This window comes from Dendropsophus ebraccatus, chromosome 9, assembly GCF_027789765.1.
Source record: "Dendropsophus ebraccatus isolate aDenEbr1 chromosome 9, aDenEbr1.pat, whole genome shotgun sequence".
In the NCBI taxonomy this organism is placed as follows: Eukaryota; Metazoa; Chordata; class Amphibia; order Anura; family Hylidae; genus Dendropsophus; species Dendropsophus ebraccatus.
In genome coordinates this window covers 118,149,249-118,171,644 of record NC_091462.1, presented here as the reverse complement: position 1 = coordinate 118,171,644, position 22,396 = coordinate 118,149,249, and the positions used below count along the sequence as shown (strand labels likewise).

At 43.5% G+C, this 22,396-nt stretch overlaps 1 protein-coding gene across 1 annotated transcript in view; it reads right to left on the bottom strand.

Annotated features, from left to right (window-relative positions):
* LOC138800597 (uncharacterized) overlaps window positions 1-22,118 on the bottom strand; it is a 28,722-nt gene extending 6,604 nt beyond the window's left edge. The window contains exons 1-3 of the mRNA XM_069982384.1: window positions 22,062-22,118; window positions 3,286-3,565; window positions 423-635 (exon numbers count right to left, since the gene is read on the bottom strand). Coding sequence (XP_069838485.1) covers window positions 423-635; window positions 3,286-3,565; window positions 22,062-22,106 — 538 coding nt within the window. The 5' untranslated portion in view covers window positions 22,107-22,118. The remainder of the gene's footprint in view (window positions 1-422; window positions 636-3,285; window positions 3,566-22,061) is intronic.
* Between the last annotated feature and the right edge of the window lie 278 nt (window positions 22,119-22,396).

The window sequence follows — 22,396 nt, the reverse complement described above, 5'->3', positions numbered from 1 at the left end:
CTGTACTGTAGTAGTGTCTCCTAGTCCTGTACTGTAGTAGCATCTCCTAGTCCTGTACTGTAGTATAGTCTCCTAGTCCTGTACTGCAGTAGTGTCTCCTAGTCCTGTACTGTAGTACTTTCTCCTAGTCCTGTACTGTAGTATAGTCTCCTAGTCCTGTACTGTAGTAGTATCTCCTAGTCCTGTACTGTAGTACTTTCTCCTAGTCCTGTACTGTAGTATAGTCTCCTAGTCCTGTACTGTAGTATAGTATCCTAGTCCTGTACTGTAGTAGTATCTCCTAGTCCTGTATTGTAGTATTGTCTCCTAGTCCTGTACTGTAGTAGTGTCTCCTAGTCCTGTACTGTAGTAGTGTCTCCTAGTCCTGTACTGTAGTGCTGTCTCCTAGTCCTGTACTGTAGTGAGGGATGGAGACACTTTACCTTCTATTGTGTTTTTCATTCCATCTAGCGCTTTGTGGACATTGTGTGACATCTGGTATCCTGATGCATTCAGGGCAGCTTTGTCTGCCGAGCTGAAGAGGAACAGGTCCTGGGCCAGACGTTGGATGGTCGGCTGATGACTGAGGATTCTATATTTCTCCTCTTCGCTGCTGTTATCCAGATCATCGATCACCACCAGGACTTTATTCCTTCCTGTAAAAGTATCCAGAGAAGTGAATGGTCAAACCTCAAGACTTTGTCCCGATGGCAAGCCCAGAGGTGTATCTACCAGAGGTTTACAGAGGGCAGCTTGGCACTGCTTGGCCCACATGTGCTAAGGTTCACCGCCAATGGTGTGGTTGGACCAGTTGCTAGGGTCAGACTGGAGCATTGGGAGACTAATACTACACATGGCTGCACAAAGGGGGCTATTACTATAATGGAGCTGCTCATAGGGGCCTATAACTATAGAGGGGCTGCACAGAGGGGCCTATGACTATTTAAAGGCTGCACAGAAGGGCCTATGACTATACAGAGGCTGCACGGAGGGGCCTATGACTATACAGAGGAAAATAGAAAGGCTTATGACTATACAGAGGCTGCACAGAGGAGCCTATGACTATACAGAGGCTGCACAGAGGGGCTTATGACTATACAGAGGCTGCACAGAGGAGCCTTTGACTATACAGAGGCTGCACGGAGGGGCCTAGGACTATACAGAGGCAAATAGAAAGGCTTATGACTATACAGAGGCTGCACAGAGGAGCCTATTACTATACAGAGGCTGCACAGAGGGGCCTATGACTATACGGAGGCAAATAGAAGGGCTTATGACTATACAGAGGCTGCACAGAGGAGCCAATGACTATACAGAAGCAAATAGAAGGGCTTATGACTATACAGAGGCTGCACAGAGGGGCCAATGACTATAGGGGGGCTGCACAGAGGGGTCTATGACTATGTAAAGGCTGCACAGAGGGGCCTATGACTATACAGAAGCAAATAGAAGGGCTAATGACTATACAGAGGCAGCACGGAGAGGCCTTTGACTATACAAAAGGCTGCAATGAGGGGCCTATTATTGTACAAAGGCTGCACAGAGGGGTCTAATAGTATACAGAGGCTGTACAGAGGGGCCTTTGACTATACAGAGGCTACATAAAAGGGTCTATGGCTATACAGAGGCTGCACAGAGGGGCCTACCACTATACACAGGCTGCACAGAGGGGTCGAATACTATACAGAGGCTGCACAGAGGGGCCAATGACTGTACAGAGGCTGCACAGAGGGGTCTAATAGTATACAGAGGCTGCACAGAGGGGCCTACGTCTATACAGAGGCTACATAAAAGGGCCTGTGGCTATACAGAGGCTGCACAGAGGGGCCAATGACTATACAGAGGCTGCACAGAGGGGCCAATGACTATACAGAGGCTGCACAGAGGGGCCTATGACTATACAGAGGCTGGACAGAGGGGTCTATAACTATACAGAGGCTCTACAGAGGAGCCAATGACTATACAGAGGCTGTACATAGGAGCCAATGACTATACAGAGGCTGTACAGAGGAGCCTATAACTATACAGAGGCTGTACATATGAGCCAATGACTATACAGAGGCTGCACAGAGGGGCCTATGACTATACAGAGGCTGTACAGAGGAGCCAATGGACTATACAGAGACTGTACATATGAGCCAATGACTATACAGAGGCTGCACAGAGGGGCCTATGACTATACAGAGGCTGTACAGAGGAGCCAATGGACTATACAGAGACTGTACATATGAGCCAATGACTATACAGAGGCTGTACAGAAGAGCCAATGACTATACAGAGGCTGCACAGAGGGGCCTATGACTGTACAGAGGAGCCAATGACTATACAGGGGCTGTACAGAGGGGCCAATGACTATACAGAGGCTGTACAGAGGAGCCAATGACTATACAGAGGCTGTACAGAGGAGCCAATGACTATACAGAGGCTGTACAGAGGAGCCAATGACTATACAGAGGCTGCACAGAGGGGCCAATGACTATACAGGGGCTGTACAGAGGGGCCAATGACTATACAAAGGCTGTACAGAGGAGCCAATGACTATACAGGGCCGCCCAGCAAGGCCTATGATTATACAAAGGCTGTACAAAGGGGGACTAATACTATATGGGGGCACAGTATACTGGAGAATATTATCATTATAGTTTATAATTTATATATGAGGTAAATTATGTCCTTCATATACGGGAACACGATATATGGGGCACATTATATAATTCATTCATACATAGTGACATAGTTAATAAGGTTGAAAAAAGAGATGAGTCCATCAAGTTCCTCCCATGGTGAGGAGTATATGACGAGGAGTATATAGGTCTATGTGATGAAATTACTTGGAGTATATCACAGTATATTGTAATAGACCTCGGGGTGAAATCATGGCCCTCTGGACCAGGATGGAAGAGACCATGGAAGGACTATGGAGAAGACGTCCCCTGTGAGTCCCTGATATTACTGTGTTGTGTCCCATCAGTGTTGGAGTCATGACGAGTGATGACAACTCCCAGCATACCCTTACCAGTGGCGAGGTCATGCTGGGAGCTGTAGTTTCACACGGTAAAACCTTCTTTAGTGGTTCTCCTTATCAGTAGATTTGTTTATATGGAGGTCCTCTAGTTGTACCCCAGGATTGAGCCTCACTACCTCCCAGGGGCAAACATGGAGGGGGAGACAAGCCGCTCCTGTGCCCCTGCTTAGTGGATGGTGCCCCGATACTGGAGTGCTAGCCATATTAGTAGCCCCCAGGAGGCCCAGTGCTGCCCGATGGACTCTACCAGGGCAGATGTCACCATTGTGGATTATTCTCACCGTACACCGCGCTGAGATGCTGCAGCTCATCGTCGTACAGGGAGTCGGTGACGTCGGTCACGTTGACCCTTCCTCTGTTCTTGGAATGGTAGAGGACGCCAAAGTTACACTTAGAAGCCTCAACTCGGAAGGTCTCAAAGTTGTTGGTGATGGTCACTGGGCGGACGTCCCTCACGTTCTTCCAGGACAGAATCCTATTGACCAACCATCGACTGGAGGATTCATCATCTCTAGAGAAGACTCCGACCAGCCTCATTGTCACCTCGATCTGCAGACGACCCTGGAGAGGGACACAAGCCCAATACCGGGGGGTTAATGTGAATACAACTAAACGCTGCTCATAGCCTGCAGGGGGAGTCACAGGGCATGGGGTGGCATCAGAAGCTCGGGTCATGCCCAGTGACTACAGCCGCCAATCACCAACAGTGATCAGCAATAGTCTATAACTGATCAGTGCTATGTAATAGCCTATAACTGATCACTGTTATGTAATAGCCTATAACTGATCAATGTAATGTAATAGCCTATAACTGATCACTGTTATGTAATAGCCTATAACTGATCACTGTTATGTAATAGCCTATAACTGATCACTGTTATGTAATAGCCTATAACTGATCACTGTTATGTAATAATGTATAACTGATCAATGTAATGTAATAGCCTATAGCTGATCAGTGCTATGTAATAATGTATAACTGATCAGTGTTATGTAATAGCCTATAACTGATCAGTGCTATGTAATAATGTATAACTGATCACTGTTATGTAATAGCCTATAACTGATCACTGTTATGTAATAGCCTATAACTGATCACTGTTATGTAGTAGCCTATAACTGATCAGTGCTATGTAATAATGTATAACTGATCACTGTTATGTAATAGCCTATAACTGATCACTGTTATGTAATAGCCTATAACTGATCAGTGTTATGTAATAGCCTATAACTGATCACTGTTATGTAATAATGTATAACTGATCAGTGTTATGTAATAATGTATAACTGATCAGTGTTATGTAATAGCCTATAACTGATCACTGTTATGTAATAGCCTATAACTGATCACTGTTATGTAATAGCCTATAACTGATCACTGTTATGTAATAATGTATAACTGATCAGTGTTATGTAATAGCCTATAGCTGATCAGTGTTATGTAATAGCCTATAACTGATCAGTGCTATGTAATAATGTATAACTGATCAGTGTTATGTAATAGCCTATAACTGATCACTGTTATGTAATAGCCTATAACTGATCAGTGTTATGTAATAGCCTATAACTGATCACTGTTATGTAATAGCCTATAACTGATCACTGTTATGTAATAGCCTATAACTGATCACTGTTATGTAATAGCCTATAACTGATCACTGTTATGTAATAGCCTATAACTGATCAGTGTTATGTAATAGCCTATAACTGATCAGTGCTATGTAATAATGTATAACTGAGCAGTGCTATGTAATAGCCTATAACTGATCGCTGTTATGTAATAGCCTATAACTGATCGCTGTTATGTAATAGCCTGTAACTGATCACTGTTATGTAATAGCCTATAACTGATCAATGTAATGTAACAGCCTATAACTGATCACTGTTATGTAATAGCCTATAACTGATCACTGTTATGTAATAGCCTATAACTGATCAATGTAATGTAACAGCCTATAACTGATCACTGTTATGTGATAGCCTATAACTGATCAATGTAATGTAACAGCCTATAACTGATCAGTGCTATGTTATAGTCTATAACTGATCACTGTTATGTAATAGCCTATAACTGATCAGTGTTATGTAATAGCCTATAACTGATCGCTGTTATGTAATAGCCTATAACTGATCACTGTTATGTAATAGCCTATAACTGATCGCTGTTATGTAATAGCCTATAACTGATTGCTGTTATGTAATAGTGTATAACTGATCACTGTTATGTAATAGCCTATAACTGATCGCTGTTATGTAATAGCCTATAACTGATCACTGTTATGTAATAGCCTATAACTGATCACTGTTATGTAATAATGTATAACTGATCAATGTAATGTAATAGTGTATAACTGATCCCTATCCGCAGCCATATTACTTAGAGCAGTGCTTCTCAAACTGTCAGGCGGACCTCACCAGTGAGGCGCCCCCTTGTTGTTGGTGAGGCGCCCCCTAGTTGTTGGTGAGGCGCCCCCTAGTTGTTGGTGAGGCCCAGCTGGGGAGTCAGTTTTCACAAAAGTAACTATGATCTGCACAGTCCTCCAAAATCTCCATTTTAGCAACATTATTAATTTATTTCATACCTGCTTTATTAGTATATAGAGCTTGGGAGGCAGGTGAAAGGCGGCCCTAGCATTACATTCAGCTTTTAAATGGACTTTCACCACAGATAGTGAGGCCCGGCACCCTCTTGGTCAGTCTGGTGAGGCCCAGGCATTGCCTTGGTCTGTTGGGTGAGGCTCCAGTAGAAAAAGTTTGAGAAGCGCTGACTTAGAGTACTTACAGGCTAGAGACATTTGAATTAGTAAAAATATAAGAAACTTAATAAAACTTTAAATCCTTCCTCTTCTCCCATTTTTCCAATAAAAATAAAATAAAATAAAAATCACAGAGCTCCAGCTGCAGGGCCCGGGTGGGGAGGCACCGTTGGCATCCATGGTTGATGCTTCCTCTATCACAGAGCTCCAGCTGCAGGGCCCGGGTGGGGAGGCGCCGTTGGCGTCCATGTTTCCTCTATCACAGAGCTCCAGCTGCAGGGCCCGGGTGGAGAGGCACCGTTGGCGTCCATGGTTGATGGTTCCTCTATCACAGAGCTCCAGCTGCAGGACCCGGGTGGGGAGGCACCATTGGCGTCCATGGTTTATGCTTTCTCTATCACAGAGCTCCAGCTGCAGGGCCCGGGTGGAGAGGCACCGTTGGCATCCATGGTTGATGCTTTCTTTATCACAGAGCTCCAGCTGCAGGGCCCGGGTGGGGAGGCACCGTTGGCGTCCATGGTTTATGCTTTCTCTCTCACAGAGCTCCAGCTGCAGGGCCCGGGTGGGGAGGCACCGTTGGCGTCCATGTTTCCTCTCTCACAGAGCTCCAGCTGCCGGGCCCGGGTGGGGAGGAACCGTTGGCGTCCATGTTTCCTCTCTCACAGAGCTCCAGCTGCAGGGCCCGGGTGGGGAGGCACCGTTGGCGTCCATGGTTGATGGTTCCTCTCTCACAGAGCTCCAGCTGCAGGGCCCGGGTGGGGAGGAACCATTGGCGTCCATGTTTCCTCTCTCACAGAGCTCCAGCTGCAGGGCCCGGGTGGGGAGGCACCGTTGGCGTCCATGGTTGATGGTTCCTCTCTCACAGAGCTCCTGCTGCAGGGCCCGGGTGGGGAGGCACCGTTGGCGTCCATGTTTCCTCTCTCACAGAGCTCCAGCTGCCGGGCCTGGGTGGGGGGACTCTCACAGACTCTCTGACATCCTGTTTTCGTTCACACTATACAGCTCTGTATCCTTCCACTGCCAGAAGCTCGGAAAGTAAGGTTTTAACTCTCTCAGTGATCTTTCCTATTCTCACTGAAGATCGACTCCAGATATTACTAAGAAAGTCATTGGTGTCCTGGCAAGGGGCACGGCTGGACTGACGATAGGGCTATATGCTAGATGTAAAGACCAGTAAGTCCCCCAGCTCCTCAGGGTCTTTCAGGTACCCTCACAGGTAATACCCCCTTCCCTCTTTTCTTTATGACCCCAATATAATTGCTCTTTTGAAACAGGGAAAGGCTCCCTCCATATTGCCCCATCTCCCTGGTCAATGTGCACGGGCGTAGCTAGCATTCATGGGGCCCCATAGCATAAAACTGTACAGGGCCCCATGAATCCTGTATGCCCCCCCCCCCACTGCCAAACACAGACAATGATGCACATGTATACACACACAGTGGCACCATTAACATATATACAGATACGCCACTGACATACACACATATATATACACACACAGAGGCAGCAATAACATAGATACAGATACGCCACTGACATACACACATATATATACACAGAGGCACCATTAACATATATACAGATACGCCACTGACATACACACATATATACGCTGTAATGTGATTACACTAGTGCTGATGTATACACCATGAATAGACTGTACACAGGGAAATCATCTCAGTGTAATAAGAAATACTCAACCAGAAATAATATCTGCTGTATTTTCTTTTAATGGTGGGTTCTTTTATTAGAGCCCAGCATTAATAGAAGCTGCTGCAGGACATCTTTGGGAGCAAACCTGTCAATCACTTGAGACAAACACTACTGACATATACACACACATATACCCCAGTGTTACAAACTATATATATATATATATATATATATATATATATATATATATATATATATATATATATATATATATATATATAGATCCACAGATACATACACATACTAACATATACATATATACTCATACATACATACACTCACTGACACACATACACAGCACTTACAGCTCCCAGGCTTCCCCCCTCCTCCTCCTGTAGTCCGGGCTGATCTTCACATAGAAGTATTCAGGACCTTTGGGTCATGTGACCATAAGGTCCTTCATCCCTCTCCTTCTGTACCTGGCAGGTCCTGCTCCTCTGTTCCTCTCCTTTTGATGTTCAGCCCGCTCACCTGGAACTACAGTGAGGGGGCTGAACAGTACAGTGGCGGGTCCCTCTTCCTCTCTGGACCCCTGGGGGAGCGGGGTACAGTGGTGGACTGTCAGTGTCATACAGTACCTACCATGAAAGCAGAACAGGCTTCCTCGGCCCCCTTCCTGCAGGGGCCCCATAGCAGTCGCCTTCCCTGCCTTCATGGTAGCTACGCCTCTGTCAATGTGGACTACTGGGAAATAAAATTCTGTCTACGAGGCCGAGGGATCCTGAGCCTGATCCACCCTTACCTATTAATATCAGGCCAATGTGTGGTCCAATATGGCAGCCTACAGGATAACTCCTGGGCCCTGGCCGCCCTTAACACCACAAAGGCATTTGACTCAGTAGAGTCTCCTTTCCTATCGGCAGGCCTGTATGACTTTGCCTTTGGTCCTAACTTTTGCACCTGGATCCATTTATTAAACTCATGCAGTTTCCCAGAGCAGGTGTCCACTGCTGTAAAGCAGCATAGGTAGGTCAGTACTGTGTGTATATATGCTCTGGGGCTAAAGCCTGCAGTATGCTGCTCCCACCACTAGGTGTCACTGCCTCCCAATACACCCATGCACAGCTGCAGGGAAAAAACAATGGGGCTAACCGCTTTTGATTGATTAGATGTTTCTTCCTATCACATTACTGATCTGTAAGTTAACTGAGATCCAGTTCCTGTCCAGGGTACCTCATGCGTGGGCCTCCCCTCACTCCTAGCCAACCAACAGTCGTATCTTATGTCACAAGGTGTGTTTAACTTCCTGGTGTTATAAGAGCTGAAGTAAGGAACCAGTTTAGAGAGAGTAAGAGTTGTGAGCCAGGAACCAAAGAGTGAGATAGTATTGAAAAGAGTTCCAGAACCACTAGTGAGGCAAAAGAGATAGGGGAGAAACGTATCCAGAGAGAGGGACTGTCAGAGGAGTCTGCAGGAGGTTTTCTCAAGTCAAGTCAGCAGCCAACTAAGTGCACCTTCAGGCTGAGAACTCTGCTGCCAGTGCTAGGATTCCTTAGGGCAAACAGAAGACTATTGAGGCTATTAGTCTATTGACACTTGAGAAGAAGACCGGACCGGTCTCGAAACGAGTTGTGTCTTATACCATATGTTTTAATAAATTATTTTAATGTGCGCTATCTATTCCTGGCTACCTGGACCTGCGCCTGGCATCCTGTTGTTGGAGTGGAGGAGTTTGTCTATTAGGCGTCCTAAGGGGTTACATTGATGGCTAGCTTACCCGGATTTGTGGCCTGTATCCCTGTTTGTGTGTCACTCAGTGCCTGCAAGACAGCAAAAGGCAGACATTCATTCCCATGGACGCAGGTACTGTTCATTCCCACTCACAAGGTGGTCAGAGCCCTGTCTAGTTAAGTACTAAAGGGTCTGTATTAGCTTCCTTCCATCAAGTAGTCCACTGCAACTAAAGTCAAGTCCTCCCTATAGATCCACCAGCGACCAGCTGTGAATTTTTTTAAAAAATCCCCTAGTATATCAAAGCTTATCGAGACAAAAAGATGTCAGTCAGCTCCAGTTATCTGTGCATTGCTGTGTATAGTGACTGTATAGCGTGTACTGCACTTAAAGTGAACCTGTTGTTTGTAAAAACTTTGGACGTGTCATAGAGACATCATAGAGACATCATAGAGACGTGTGAACAGCATCCACAGGAGTTCTAATTTTTAAGGCTTTATTCCATGTCTAAATACAGAAAAAAAAGCTTTCGACCATAACTGCTGTTTGTCAGGTAGTGGGGCCTATCTGTATCTCAGCGTGTATTCAATCTATATACACCAAGCTACCTGTGGTGCTGCTGGACTCTCCATTTGTTTGTTAGTTCATAGAGATATGCCAAAAGTTTTGATTGGTTTGGTTGTGTTCACACCTGTACCGATCGGGAGACTGAGCCAGGAGAGGACCACGCTGCAATGCGGTCCACTCCTGCTCATCTGACTTAAACTTAAAGGTGGGTTGGCGCTCCCCAGTTGCAGAGCTTGTCATCCTTGCGAGGGTTTTAGATTGCTATCATCATAGACAAATCAAATTATGGGTCCTCCTGGAGTCACGCATGGCGAATCTTGACCATGAATCCCTCCTTTGGCTACCGACTGAGTCTAGTTCAATACTTGCCACATCACTGACCCCTTCAATAACCTGTTCTATGGTGTCTTTGCACAAGAACCCTCCCCTGTACCCCAGCCTCTTCTTCTCTGATGGTCCACTCTCCCCCCTACTTGGGAGCCCACATTTTCCTCTAGCTAGACAGGCCTCCTCTTTATTGGGTTTTACTCGCCACACAGGGGTCACTCTCTCCACTCTATTGAGCCCCTCCGGTGTTCTCCCACTGGATGAGCTCCCCCTTCCCGACAATGCCCCCCTGCTAGGCAGTCACCATAAGCCTTTGAGCACAATCAACTGATGACATTTGTCCACAGACACACTCGCGGCCCGTCTTCGTTTGTGGAGAGACTTCCTCCCTTTTGAGTCCTTTTGCGCTGCCAGTGCCCCAATCGCTAAACCCATCTCATCTATCAACACGCTCCTCTTGGACCCAGCGGGTAACCCACCTCTCTCTCTTTGGGAGAGAGAATTAGGTAGCTCTCTGATGTCAGAGGAATGGAACAAAATCTTTGTTCTGTGCCATAAGACCTCAATGTCGTGAAAGACACATAGCACCAACTACAAAGTGATCTCCCGCTGGTACAAGGTCCTGGCTGTACTGACAAAAATGTACCCAAATGTTGAAGACTCAAGCTGTTGGCGCTGTGGCAGCGCACGGGGCACCATGTCCTATATCTGGCGGGGCTGTCCGCTCTTACAACCCTTTTTGGGGGGAGGTGCTTAGGCTTATTAATCTCATAAGCCTCTCATTTTGCTTTTTACTTTTTGTCTTTGATAAGTTGGGAAGTGCTTAGTTCCTTGCTCTTATCCGGGGTATCCCTTGTGTGATCTAGATGCTTTCTCTTCCTCCCCTCTATTTGCCCTTGTCCTTGTTTCCCCATCCTCTCCTTCCATCTCTCCCTCGTTTTGTTTTTTTTTCTTTTTCAGTTTTAAGGCGCATGTCCCGCCATGTGCATATGTTCCTGCACCATCTTTATTCTTGTACATTGATTCTCACAATACGCATAGCAGTGATGTGTCTGGTCTCACTTCTATTGTTATTGCTAAAACCCTTCAATAAAATCCTTATAAGAGAAAAAAAAGTCAGGCTTATAATGTAAGTCTATGGAGGGTGAGTGGAGAGTGGATGTGCTGCAGCTCTGTCTTCTCCCGCCTCATTCTCCTGATCGGTACAGGTGTGAACACTCAGACCCTGACCGATTGAGACTTTTGACATGTCTCTATGATGTCTCTATGATGTCTCTATGACATGTCCAAAGTTTTTACAAACAACAGGTTCACTTTAAGAAGATTTCAGTAAACCTGTTCCTGTTTAGGTTAAGGCTGGATGCGCAAACATGGAAGTCCGCCACCCCACGTAACAGTCCATAGCTTCCAAGCTGAGGGGCACTGAACCACAATATGACCCAGGGTCTGGCATCTACAGCCGATGATATCTCTCAGGAAATGTGGCGCCCCTTACTTTTGGCCTTGGAACTTCCTTCGTGAGGGGGTGGGGTCCCTTGCTTTGGCTTGCACTCCAGGTATGCCAACACAGAGAGGGAAGGGGTCCTGGGTCAGCCATAGAGGCTCGACAGCATGATACCTCTCCACCAGGCCCACCAAGCGCTGCACTGGCCTGGGGAAGGTGTGCACACACTGATGCATCTCCACCTCTTCCACCATTTCTGCTGGAGAACAGACATCCTTCTGCAGCCATTTTTGGACAAGGTGCAGGAGATCTAACATTTGGCCCCTCAGGGGCTTGTCCATTTTGTAGCCCCGGGGGTGCACTCTCTGAGCACAGACATGTTACACCCAGACGTGCCAGGATCTCGGCTTTTAGTATGCCGTACTCCCTGGCATCCTGTAAAGACAAGTCATAATAAGCCTGCTGGGGCTCGTCTGTGAGGAACGGAGCTAAAACCTCGGCCCATTGCTCATTTGGCAGCCTTTCCCATTCAGCGACCTGCTCAAAGACAGTAAGAAAGGTTTCCACGTTGTCTTCTGGTGTCATCTTTTGCAGGGCCGCTCGTACCGTTCTCTGGACTCGCTGACCATCCTCCTGGCTGGGTGGAGGTGGGGTCTCCTTGACCCAGATGGCTTTCATTATAGCTGGATGAGGAGCTGGTTGGTTTCCTGCTGGACTTGTACGGCTTTGGCATGGTGTGTGATAATGTCCTCCATAGTCTTTGTCTAGGTCTCCATCTGGGCCACAGCCTTAACCAAGGACATATGATACGCTAGCAGGGATCTGCCCGCATCCGAAACACCAATGTGAAGGGTTCTGTAGGGTTTTTCAACATAAGCCTACTAGCAGCAGGTTTAAAGTGACTCTGTACCCACAATCTGACCGCCCCCCGTTGTGTTGAGGCGGTGCAGGCCTAGGGCAAAGACACTCTAGGCCACTCCAATTTGACACAGAGCTGCAAGTTTAAAAGCTGTTTTATAGGACAATAACTGCATCACCTGCCGAACGGACCCCCGGACAGATCTTGGATTAAAAGCAGCTATCTGGAGGTACAAGCGGTGGGGTGCGGGGGGGGGGGCAGATTGTGGGTACAGAGTTGCTTTAAAGAAAAATAAATGGTTTATTGTCTACACGTTTCACAACAGAATTCAAAACATGCGGATTTCTTCAGACAACACCCAGGGAAAGAACAAAGTCCGTGAAACAGTCATTGGCTGATATGCAAACAGTCAGTGTCCCACATAGGGATCAGCACCATGGGGAACAACAAAGAACCTGGAAGACTCCTGTGGCCGCAGGACAGACACACAGCTTCCTCTCCACAGCAGCTAATACACTGCATATAGGAGCCTCATTATTTTTATGGAAGTTGGGGAGGCTGCTTTTAACTCTTTTCATGTCTGTAGTGGGTCTGTATCTTGCCACTGTGGTGAGCTGTTGCATTTTTCTGTGTTTGTGTTTGCAACTTCGGCCATAGCAACGTGCTCCTGCCTAGTGTGAATGGTGTTCTAGAAGAGCTGACCAAATTTGTCCTTTTTTTTTTCCTGTGTTCCAGATGGTGGAGTGGTTGTCTCTACTTGGTCGTGCAGTCCACCTGTCCCACACAGGTGGTGTAATTACTCTTGCTGGTATTAGACGGATCTTGCATGCCCAGAGCATAGGCGTATTTCATCCCATGGAGAGGCCATAGTACAGTGTAGGACTGTCCCGAGCATGAGGCCACCGTGGGGCAGTTTACGACATTTTCAAGTGGTAACCAAGAGCCTCATTAGGCATGGGATAGTTTGAAGAGAGAGTTTGGGTTGGATGATAGGGCTTGGTTAGAATATCTAAGTCTCTCCCATGCAGTGAAACATACAGGAAATATGGAAGTTTATAAAGTGGTAACTACGCCAGACATTAGAAAAATTATAAAAGAGGATACGGTGCGAAAGAGAGGGCTATCCAAAATTTATGGTAAATTGAGGGAATGTGTATTGGAGAAATAAAATTTGAATAGAGCTAAGCACCAGTGGGAGAAGGAGATAGAAGGATTAGATGAAGGTAAATGGAATAGCATAATGGGAAATATAAAGAAGATCTCAAAAAATATTAACCATCGTATGATCCAATTCAATATTGTTAGAAGAGTATATTATACACCGGAATTTTTGTTTAAGATAATGAAGCGAGATACTTCAGAATGCGTGAGATGTGGCAGGGAGCAGGCGGGATGGCTACATCTGATGTGGGAGTGTCCTCATATACAGGAGTACTGGGCGAATGTGCTTCACAAAATAGAGAACGATATAGGAATCAAGGGTCCGTTCTCTCCTGCCCTATGTCTGCTGGGTGAAGATTCACAATATAAAAAGGAAAAAAAATGAATGAGAGTCTTTTTGTGGCAAGGCTGCAAATAGTTAAAAAATGGCTGTCAGCACTACCTCCAACAACGCAGGAATGGGAGAACGCAGTTATATTGTTTAAGAAATATGTAGGATGAGTGTTTTTTTTTGTTTTTTTTCCGGCCTGATGGGGGGGGGGCGTTAGGTACAATAATCAGACAAAATGGTAAAAGGATTGTTTAAAGAAAAGTTACAAAATAAAGATTAAATTGTATATGTAACAGGGGGGGGGGGGGTGCTCCCTCTGGGGCTCGAGCGTATTAGTAGGTAGTTAGAAAGGGAGTAAGGTTTAGTTGGGTGGGAGGGCTGGGGGGGGGATGCCCCTAGTGGTGGACGCACGGATAAAACATAGGAGAAGGTTTGGAGGATAACAGGAAAAGAAGATATGATAGGGATTGAGAACTAATGAGAAACACAAGAAACTTGTCTGGACTGGATTGAGTAACCAGCCTGTAGTGTAACATGGTAATCGAAAGAGCCTTATAGAAAGGTATAACAGCAACGCAATGCCGCCTTTGAGTGGAAATGGATGTGGGGAGTCCGATATTATAGATATGGGACAAACCACAGGTGTGTGTCTTGTGTAAAACTTTACCTCTGGGGCGGAAAAGGCCATTGAGTTGGTTTGGATTCTCTGGAGAGGGTTGGGTGATGACTGAAATAAGATGGAGGTGTAAAACTGGCTGTTTGCTTATACTGTATATGTTACGATAAGGTATGATCCTACTTGGAAAGGAAAACAGGAGTAAAAAGATGAAAAGAAGAGTATGGTTGTGTATTGGTGGATTTTCCTGTTGCATAGGTTCCGTGCGACACTGCTGGGGGGATCGCCCGGTACCCGAGCCTAAGATAGGTAGGGTAGATAGATTAGCTGGTAGATTGGGAAGGGGGGTATGGGTATAGGGTAGAGTATTAAGGTGCCTTTGGTCGCTGGAGCGCCGGAGGGGTCGCCCCTCTGAAGGAAGATAATAATGTCTAAATGTTATGTATTTGGAATAGCTAATTACCAATGTTATGGCTAGGGTAATGGATGCAAGGAAATAAGGAATAATTGAATATTGATGTGTTATATTGGTAGGCTCCTTTATCCTTTTTAGTATTGTATGGTAAGAGAAAGAAAATAAAGCATTTAAAAAAAAAAAAAAAAAAACAATAGCCTCATTATTTTTATGGAAGTTTTTTTTGGGCAGTTGGGGGGGGGGGGCTGCTTTTAACTATTTTCATGTCTGTAGTGGGTCTGTATCTTGCCATTGCGGTCAGCTGTTGCATTTTTCTGTATTTTTGTGTGTTTGCAACTTCGGCCATAGCAACCTGCTCCTGCCTAGTGTGAATGGTGTTCTAGGAGAGCTGACCAAATTTGTCCTTTTTTTTTAATATATATATTATATACTGTATACACCGCATATAGGAGACATATATATATATATATATATATATATATATATATTATATACTGTATACACAGCACATAGGAGACATATATATATATATATATATATATATATATATATATATTATATACTGTATACACAGCACATAGGAGACATATATATATATATATATATATATATATATTATATATACTGTATACACAGCACATAGGAGACATATATATATATATATATATATATATATATATATTATATACTGTATACACAGCACATAGGAGACATATATATATATATATATATATATATATATATATATATTATATACTGTATACACAGCACATAGGAGACATATATATATATATATATATATATATATATATATATATATATTATATACTGTATACACAGCACATAGGAGACATATATATATATATATATATTATATACTGTATACACAGCACATAGGAGACATATATATTATATACTATATACACCGCATATAGGAGACATATATATATATATATATATATTATATACTGTATACACAGCACATAGGAGACATATATATATATATATATTATATACTGTATACACAGCACATAGGAGACATATATATTATATACTGTATACACCGCATATAGGAGACATATATATATATATATATATATTATATACTGTATACACAGCACATAGGAGACATATATATATATATATATATTATATACTGTATACACAGCACATAGGAGACATATATATTATATACTATATACACCGCATATAGGAGACATATATATATATATATATATATATATATATATATATTATATACTGTATACACAGCACATAGGAGACATATATATATATATATATTATATACTGTATACACAGCACATAGGAGACATATATATTATATACTATATACACCGCATATAGGAGACATATATATATATATATATATATATATATATATATATATATATACTGTATACACAGCACATAGGAGACATATATATTATAGTAGAAAATGTACCTGGCGCAGTGCGTTAATTAGATTTGTTCCAAGGTCACCCAGGAGGCCAATCTATGCCCTTGTTTTTTTGTTTATGTGGAAATAGCCAGGAGCCCTATATATCCCTTTATACACTATATACCCCGACAGTTCTGCTCTGTTTATATAAATTGTAGCTTATGCACATTAGAAATAAACTAAAAACTTTAAACATCCTAAATACCTAATAGCCAAACTGAGATGTCGTCATGTGATCAGACTGTATACAGAGCCTCGTTATATACAACATTGTCAGTTTTATATACAGCCTGGTTATGTACAACATTGGTAGTGTCATACAGAGCCTGGTTATGTACAACATTGGTAGTGTTATATACAAAAAAATGAATGAGGTGGCACTCACCATCCGATTAATTTTTTCAGCTTTATTTCATCATATAAAAGGACATAAACGATGCAGTGAACAGCGTGGCAGACGCCAGCTGCTGGCTGGCATCTGCCACGCTGTTCACTGCATCGTTTATGTCCTTTTATATGATGAAATAAAGCTGAAAAAATTCATCGGATGGTGAGTGCCACCTCATTCATTTTCTTGCTGCAATAGTGCTTATCAGAGACTGTTTTTCTTGATGGTTGGCACCCCATCGCCATAGCCTACTTCACGGGCCCGACACATTGGACAGGGTTGTGTCAACCAATTTCTGTTTACAGTACATTAGTCTTATATACAGGCTGGTTATATACAACATTAGCAATGTTATATACAGCCTGGTTAAATACAACATTGGTAGTGTTATGCTGAGCCTGGTTATATACAACATTGACAGTGTTAGTGGAGGTCCTGTATACCTGTAGTATATAGTTGGTGGAGGTCCTGTATACCTGTAGTATATAGTTGGTGGAGGTCCTGTATACCTGTAGTGTATAGTTCTGGGGTCCTGTATACCTGAAGTGTGTACTTTGGGGGTCCCCCCGCTGCCTGCTGACCATAAGTAAGGTGTGTGTGCAGAAAATCTGCAGCTTATAATAATAAGTGCATACACAATCCTGCATCATCATAATCTGGCCCTTTTTGGCACTACCTTTCATTCTTGGTGAGGACAACACAGAAGAGGTTTCAAAGTTTCTAATACTGTATACACTCCCCCCCCCCCGCAGGTAGCCCCCGTACTGTATACACTCCCCCCCTTGCAGGTACTCCTATACTGTATACACTCCCTCCCTGCAGGTAGCCCCCATATTGTATACACTCCCCCCGCAGGTAGCCCCCATACTGTATACACCCCCCACCCCTGTGGGTAGCCCCCATACTCTATACACTCCCCCCACTTACTGTATACTGTATACACTGTACACTGTTAGGGTGCCTTCCCACCTACCGGATCCGCAGCGGATTTCACGCTGTGAATTCGCTGCGAAATCCACTGCGGCTCCAGTGTCATTCAACCCTATGACACTACATACTCGCAGCCGGATTGACACCTTGGCAGCCGGAGCGTAACTTACACTGACAGAGGTCGCCGTCATCCCGCCCGCACAGGCCGCTGTTAGATGGTGCAGGCTCCCTCCAGTGTGCTCAGCGCTGTGCTGCTGCTGCCGGGCGCGGCTCTCTCCTCATGGCACTGGACGTCCCCCCCCGAAGCAAGCTGGAGCGGTGTGTGCAGCGTCCAGAGCCATGAGGAGAGAGCCGCGCCCGGCAGCAGCAGCACAGCGCTGAGCACACTGGAGGGAGCCTGCACCATCTAACAGCGGCCTGTGCGGGCGGGATGACGGCGACCTCTGTCAGTGTAAGTTACACTCCGGCCACCAAGGGGGTTAATTTATATACTCACAGCGGGATGTCAATCCACCTGCGAGTATGTAGTGTTATAGGGTTGAATGACACAGCGTGAAATCTGCTAATGGCTACCTCAGGGGGGGGGGGGGGCTTACTACCAGGGGGCAATGGCAGCTGCATACTGCTCCACAACTACAACCCCCAGCATGTCCTGACAGCTGCATACTGCTCCACAACTACAACCCCCAGCATGTCCTGACAGCTGCATACTGCTCCACAACTACAACCCCCAGCATGTCCTGACAGCTGCATACTGCTCCACAACTACAACCCCCAGCATGTCCTGACAGCTGCATACTGCTCCACAACTACAACCCCCAGCATGTCCTGACAGCTGCATACTGCTCCACAACTACAACCCCCAGCATGTCCTGACAGCTGCATACTGCTCCACAACTACAACCCCCAGCATGTCCTGACAGCTGCATACTGCTCCACAACTACAACCCCCAGCATGTCCTGACAGCTGCATACTGCTCCACAACTACAACCCCCAGCATGTCCTGACAGCTGCATACTGCTCCACAGACCCAACCTACAACCCCAACTGCAGCCCTCCAAATGTTGCAAAACTACAACTCCTATCAGGCCTGGATATCTTAAGCTTTGTGTGTCCAGACATGATGGAAATAATAGTTTTTCAACAGCTGGAGGACTGCGAGCCTGACACAGACAATGCTCTGTGAGCTGCAGCTGCCGCCTGTTACATGTTATATATACTGGTACATTGTATACAGCTCAGACTGTACAGCACAGGACTGGATATAGGTTCTCTATACTGATACACTGTATACAGGACTGGATATAGGTTCTCTATACTGATACACTGTATACAGGACTGGATATAGGTTCCCTATACTGATACACTGTATACAGGACTGGATATACGTTCTCTATACTGATACATTGTATACAGGACTGGATATAGGTTCCCTATACTGATACACTGTATACAGAACTGACTGGATGTAGGTTCTCCAGGGGGCCTTACTACCAGGGTACAGTGGCTACATGGGGGGGGGGGGGACGTACTACCGGGACAGGAGGCAATGGCTGCATGGGAGGGGGTTGCTACTACCAGGGGACAGAGAGTTTTAGCTACTATATGGGGAAGACAGAGGTGGTATATCTACTATATGAGGGCACAGAGGTGGGGTATCTACTATATGAGGGCACAGAGGTGGGGTATCTACTATATGAGGGCACAGAGGTGGGGTATCTACTATATGAGGGCACAGAGGTGGTGTATCTACTATAAGAGGGCACAGAGGTGGCTTATTTACTATATGAGGGCACAGACGTGGCTTATCTACTATATGAGGGCACAGAGGGGCCTAAGTACTATTTGAGGGTCCACAGTAGGCCTAAACCCTACAGGGTGGCATACAATGAGCACTGTTACAGTGCAGAGTAATATAGATGGGGACTTAGTATAGATGCTGAGGATGGTGCAAAAGCAAAAAGCCTAAAATATTTGTCTGTCAGATTCTTCAGGACGAGGCATTGCCAGGAGTGGTTTTCATGATGGACTGTACCAAATGGAGAAGAAGAGAAAAAGTGAGCAATTCCGATCAGAGAAGACGCCCCCTGTGAGTCAGTGAATGTAGCTGTACTGTAATCACGTATATGGTGTAAAGAGCCTGTGCAGCATTTGCATCTACCTCCATATGGGTCAGTGTAGTGGAGATACTGGTCTTTGTATAGTGGATGTTATGTAGTAATGGTGAGGGGGGGGGGGGGGTATAAGTCATGATATGGTGATATTTGTTTTTTATATAATGGTAATAGGTGACGTGGATACGAGGGTGTGGCTATTGGGGCGTGGTTATGGGGAGGGCGTGCCTATAGGGGGCGTGGTTCATTGCCGTGACTGTCCCTCTTTCCTCCCAGCAAATGTTGGGAGGTATGAGATAGATAGATAGATAGATAGGAGATAGATAGATAGATAGATAGATAGGAGATAGATAGGAGATAGATAGGAGATAGATAGGAGATAGATAGATAGATAGATAGATAGATAGATAGATAGATAGATAGATAGGAGATAGATAGATAGATAGATAGATAGATAGATAGATAGATAGATAGGAGATAGATAGATAGGAGATAGATAGATAGGAGATAGATAGATAGATAGATAGATAGATAGATAGATAGATAGGAGATAGATAGATAGATAGATAGATAGATAGGAGATAGATAGATAGATAGATAGATAGGAGATAGATAGATAGATAGATAGATAGATAGGAGATAGATAGGAGATAGATAGGAGATAGATAGGAGATAGATAGATAGATAGATAGATAGGAGATAGATAGATAGATAGATAGATAGATAGATAGGAGATAGATAGATAGGAGATAGATAGATAGGAGATAGATAGATAGATAGATAGATAGATAGATAGATAGATAGATAGATAGATAGATAGATAGGAGATAGATAGGAGATAGATAGGAGATAGATAGATAGATAGATAGATAGATAGGAGATAGATAGATAGATAGATAGATAGATAGATAGATAGATAGATAGGAGATAGGAGATAGGAGATAGATAGATAGATAGAAAGATAGGAGATAGATAGATAGATAGATAGATAGATAGATAGATAGATAGATAGATAGGAGATAGATAGGAGATAGATAGATAGATAGATAGATAGATAGATAGATAGATAGGAGATAGATAGATAGATAGATAGATAGATAGATAGTAGATAGATAGATAGATAGATAGGAGATAGATAGGAGATAGATAGATAGATAGGAGATAGATAGATAGATAGATAGATAGATAGATAGATAGATAGATAGATAGGAGATAGATAGATAGGAGATAGATAGATAGATAGATAGATAGATAGATAGATAGATAGGAGATAGATAGATAGATAGATAGATAGATAGATAGATAGGAGATAGATAGATAGATAGATAGATAGATAGATAGATAGGAGATAGATAGATAGATAGATAGATAGATAGGAGATAGATAGATAGGAGATAGATAGATAGGAGATAGATAGATAGATAGATAGATAGGAGATAGATAGATAGATAGATAGATAGATAGATAATAGATAGATAGATAGATAGATAGATAGGAGATAGATAGATAGGAGATAGATAGATAGGAGATAGATAGATAGATAGATAGATAGATAGATAGATAGATAGATAGGAGATAGATAGATAGATAGATAGATAATAGATAGATAGATAGATAGATAGATAGATAGATAGATAGATATTGTACTGATATTATACTGTATACACAGCATATAGGAGACATACAGTATATTATATACGGTATACTCTGTATATATAGGATATACTGTATACTCTGTATATATAGGATACACTGTATATATAGAAGATACATAGTATACCCTGTATATATATATATATATATATATATATATATATATATGATACATAGTATACCCTGTATATATATATATATATATATATATATATATATATATATATATATGATACATAGTATACCCTGTATATATAGAGGATACATACAGTAGTATACCCTGTATATATAGGATACATAGTATACCCTGTATATATAGAGGATACATAGTATACCCTGTATATATAGAGGATACATAGTATACCCTGTATATATAGAGGATACATAGTATACACTGTATATAGAGGATACATAGTATGCCCTGTATATATAGAGGATACATAGTATACACTGTATATAGAGGATACATAGTATACCCTGTATATATAGAGGATACATAGTATACCCTGTATATATAGAAGATACATAGTATACCCTGTATATATAGAGGATACATAGTATACACTGTATATATAGAGGACACATAGTATACACTGTACATATAGAGGATATACTGTATACTCTGTACATATAAGATACATTTAGTTCTCACCTTTCTCTCGGTGCGCTCGGCTCTTTGCTCTCTCTGTTCTCTCATACAGAAAGTGAAAGAAAGAAAGAAACCTAGTGCTGGGGGCGGAGGAGGAGGAGGAGGATGATGATGTGCTCCCCTCCCCCAGGCTACACATATCCTAATGTTATCTCCTAGAGAAGTTTGGTATTAATGGAGAACTTTACTTCACATCATCATCATCATCATCATCAATCATCATCATCATTAGAGATGAGCGAGCAGTACTGGATGGAGTAGCTATGGGATGGAATAATACACTATTCAAAATACCTGTTTTCAATTGAGCAGCCGCTTGAATACGCAGTAAAAATTTG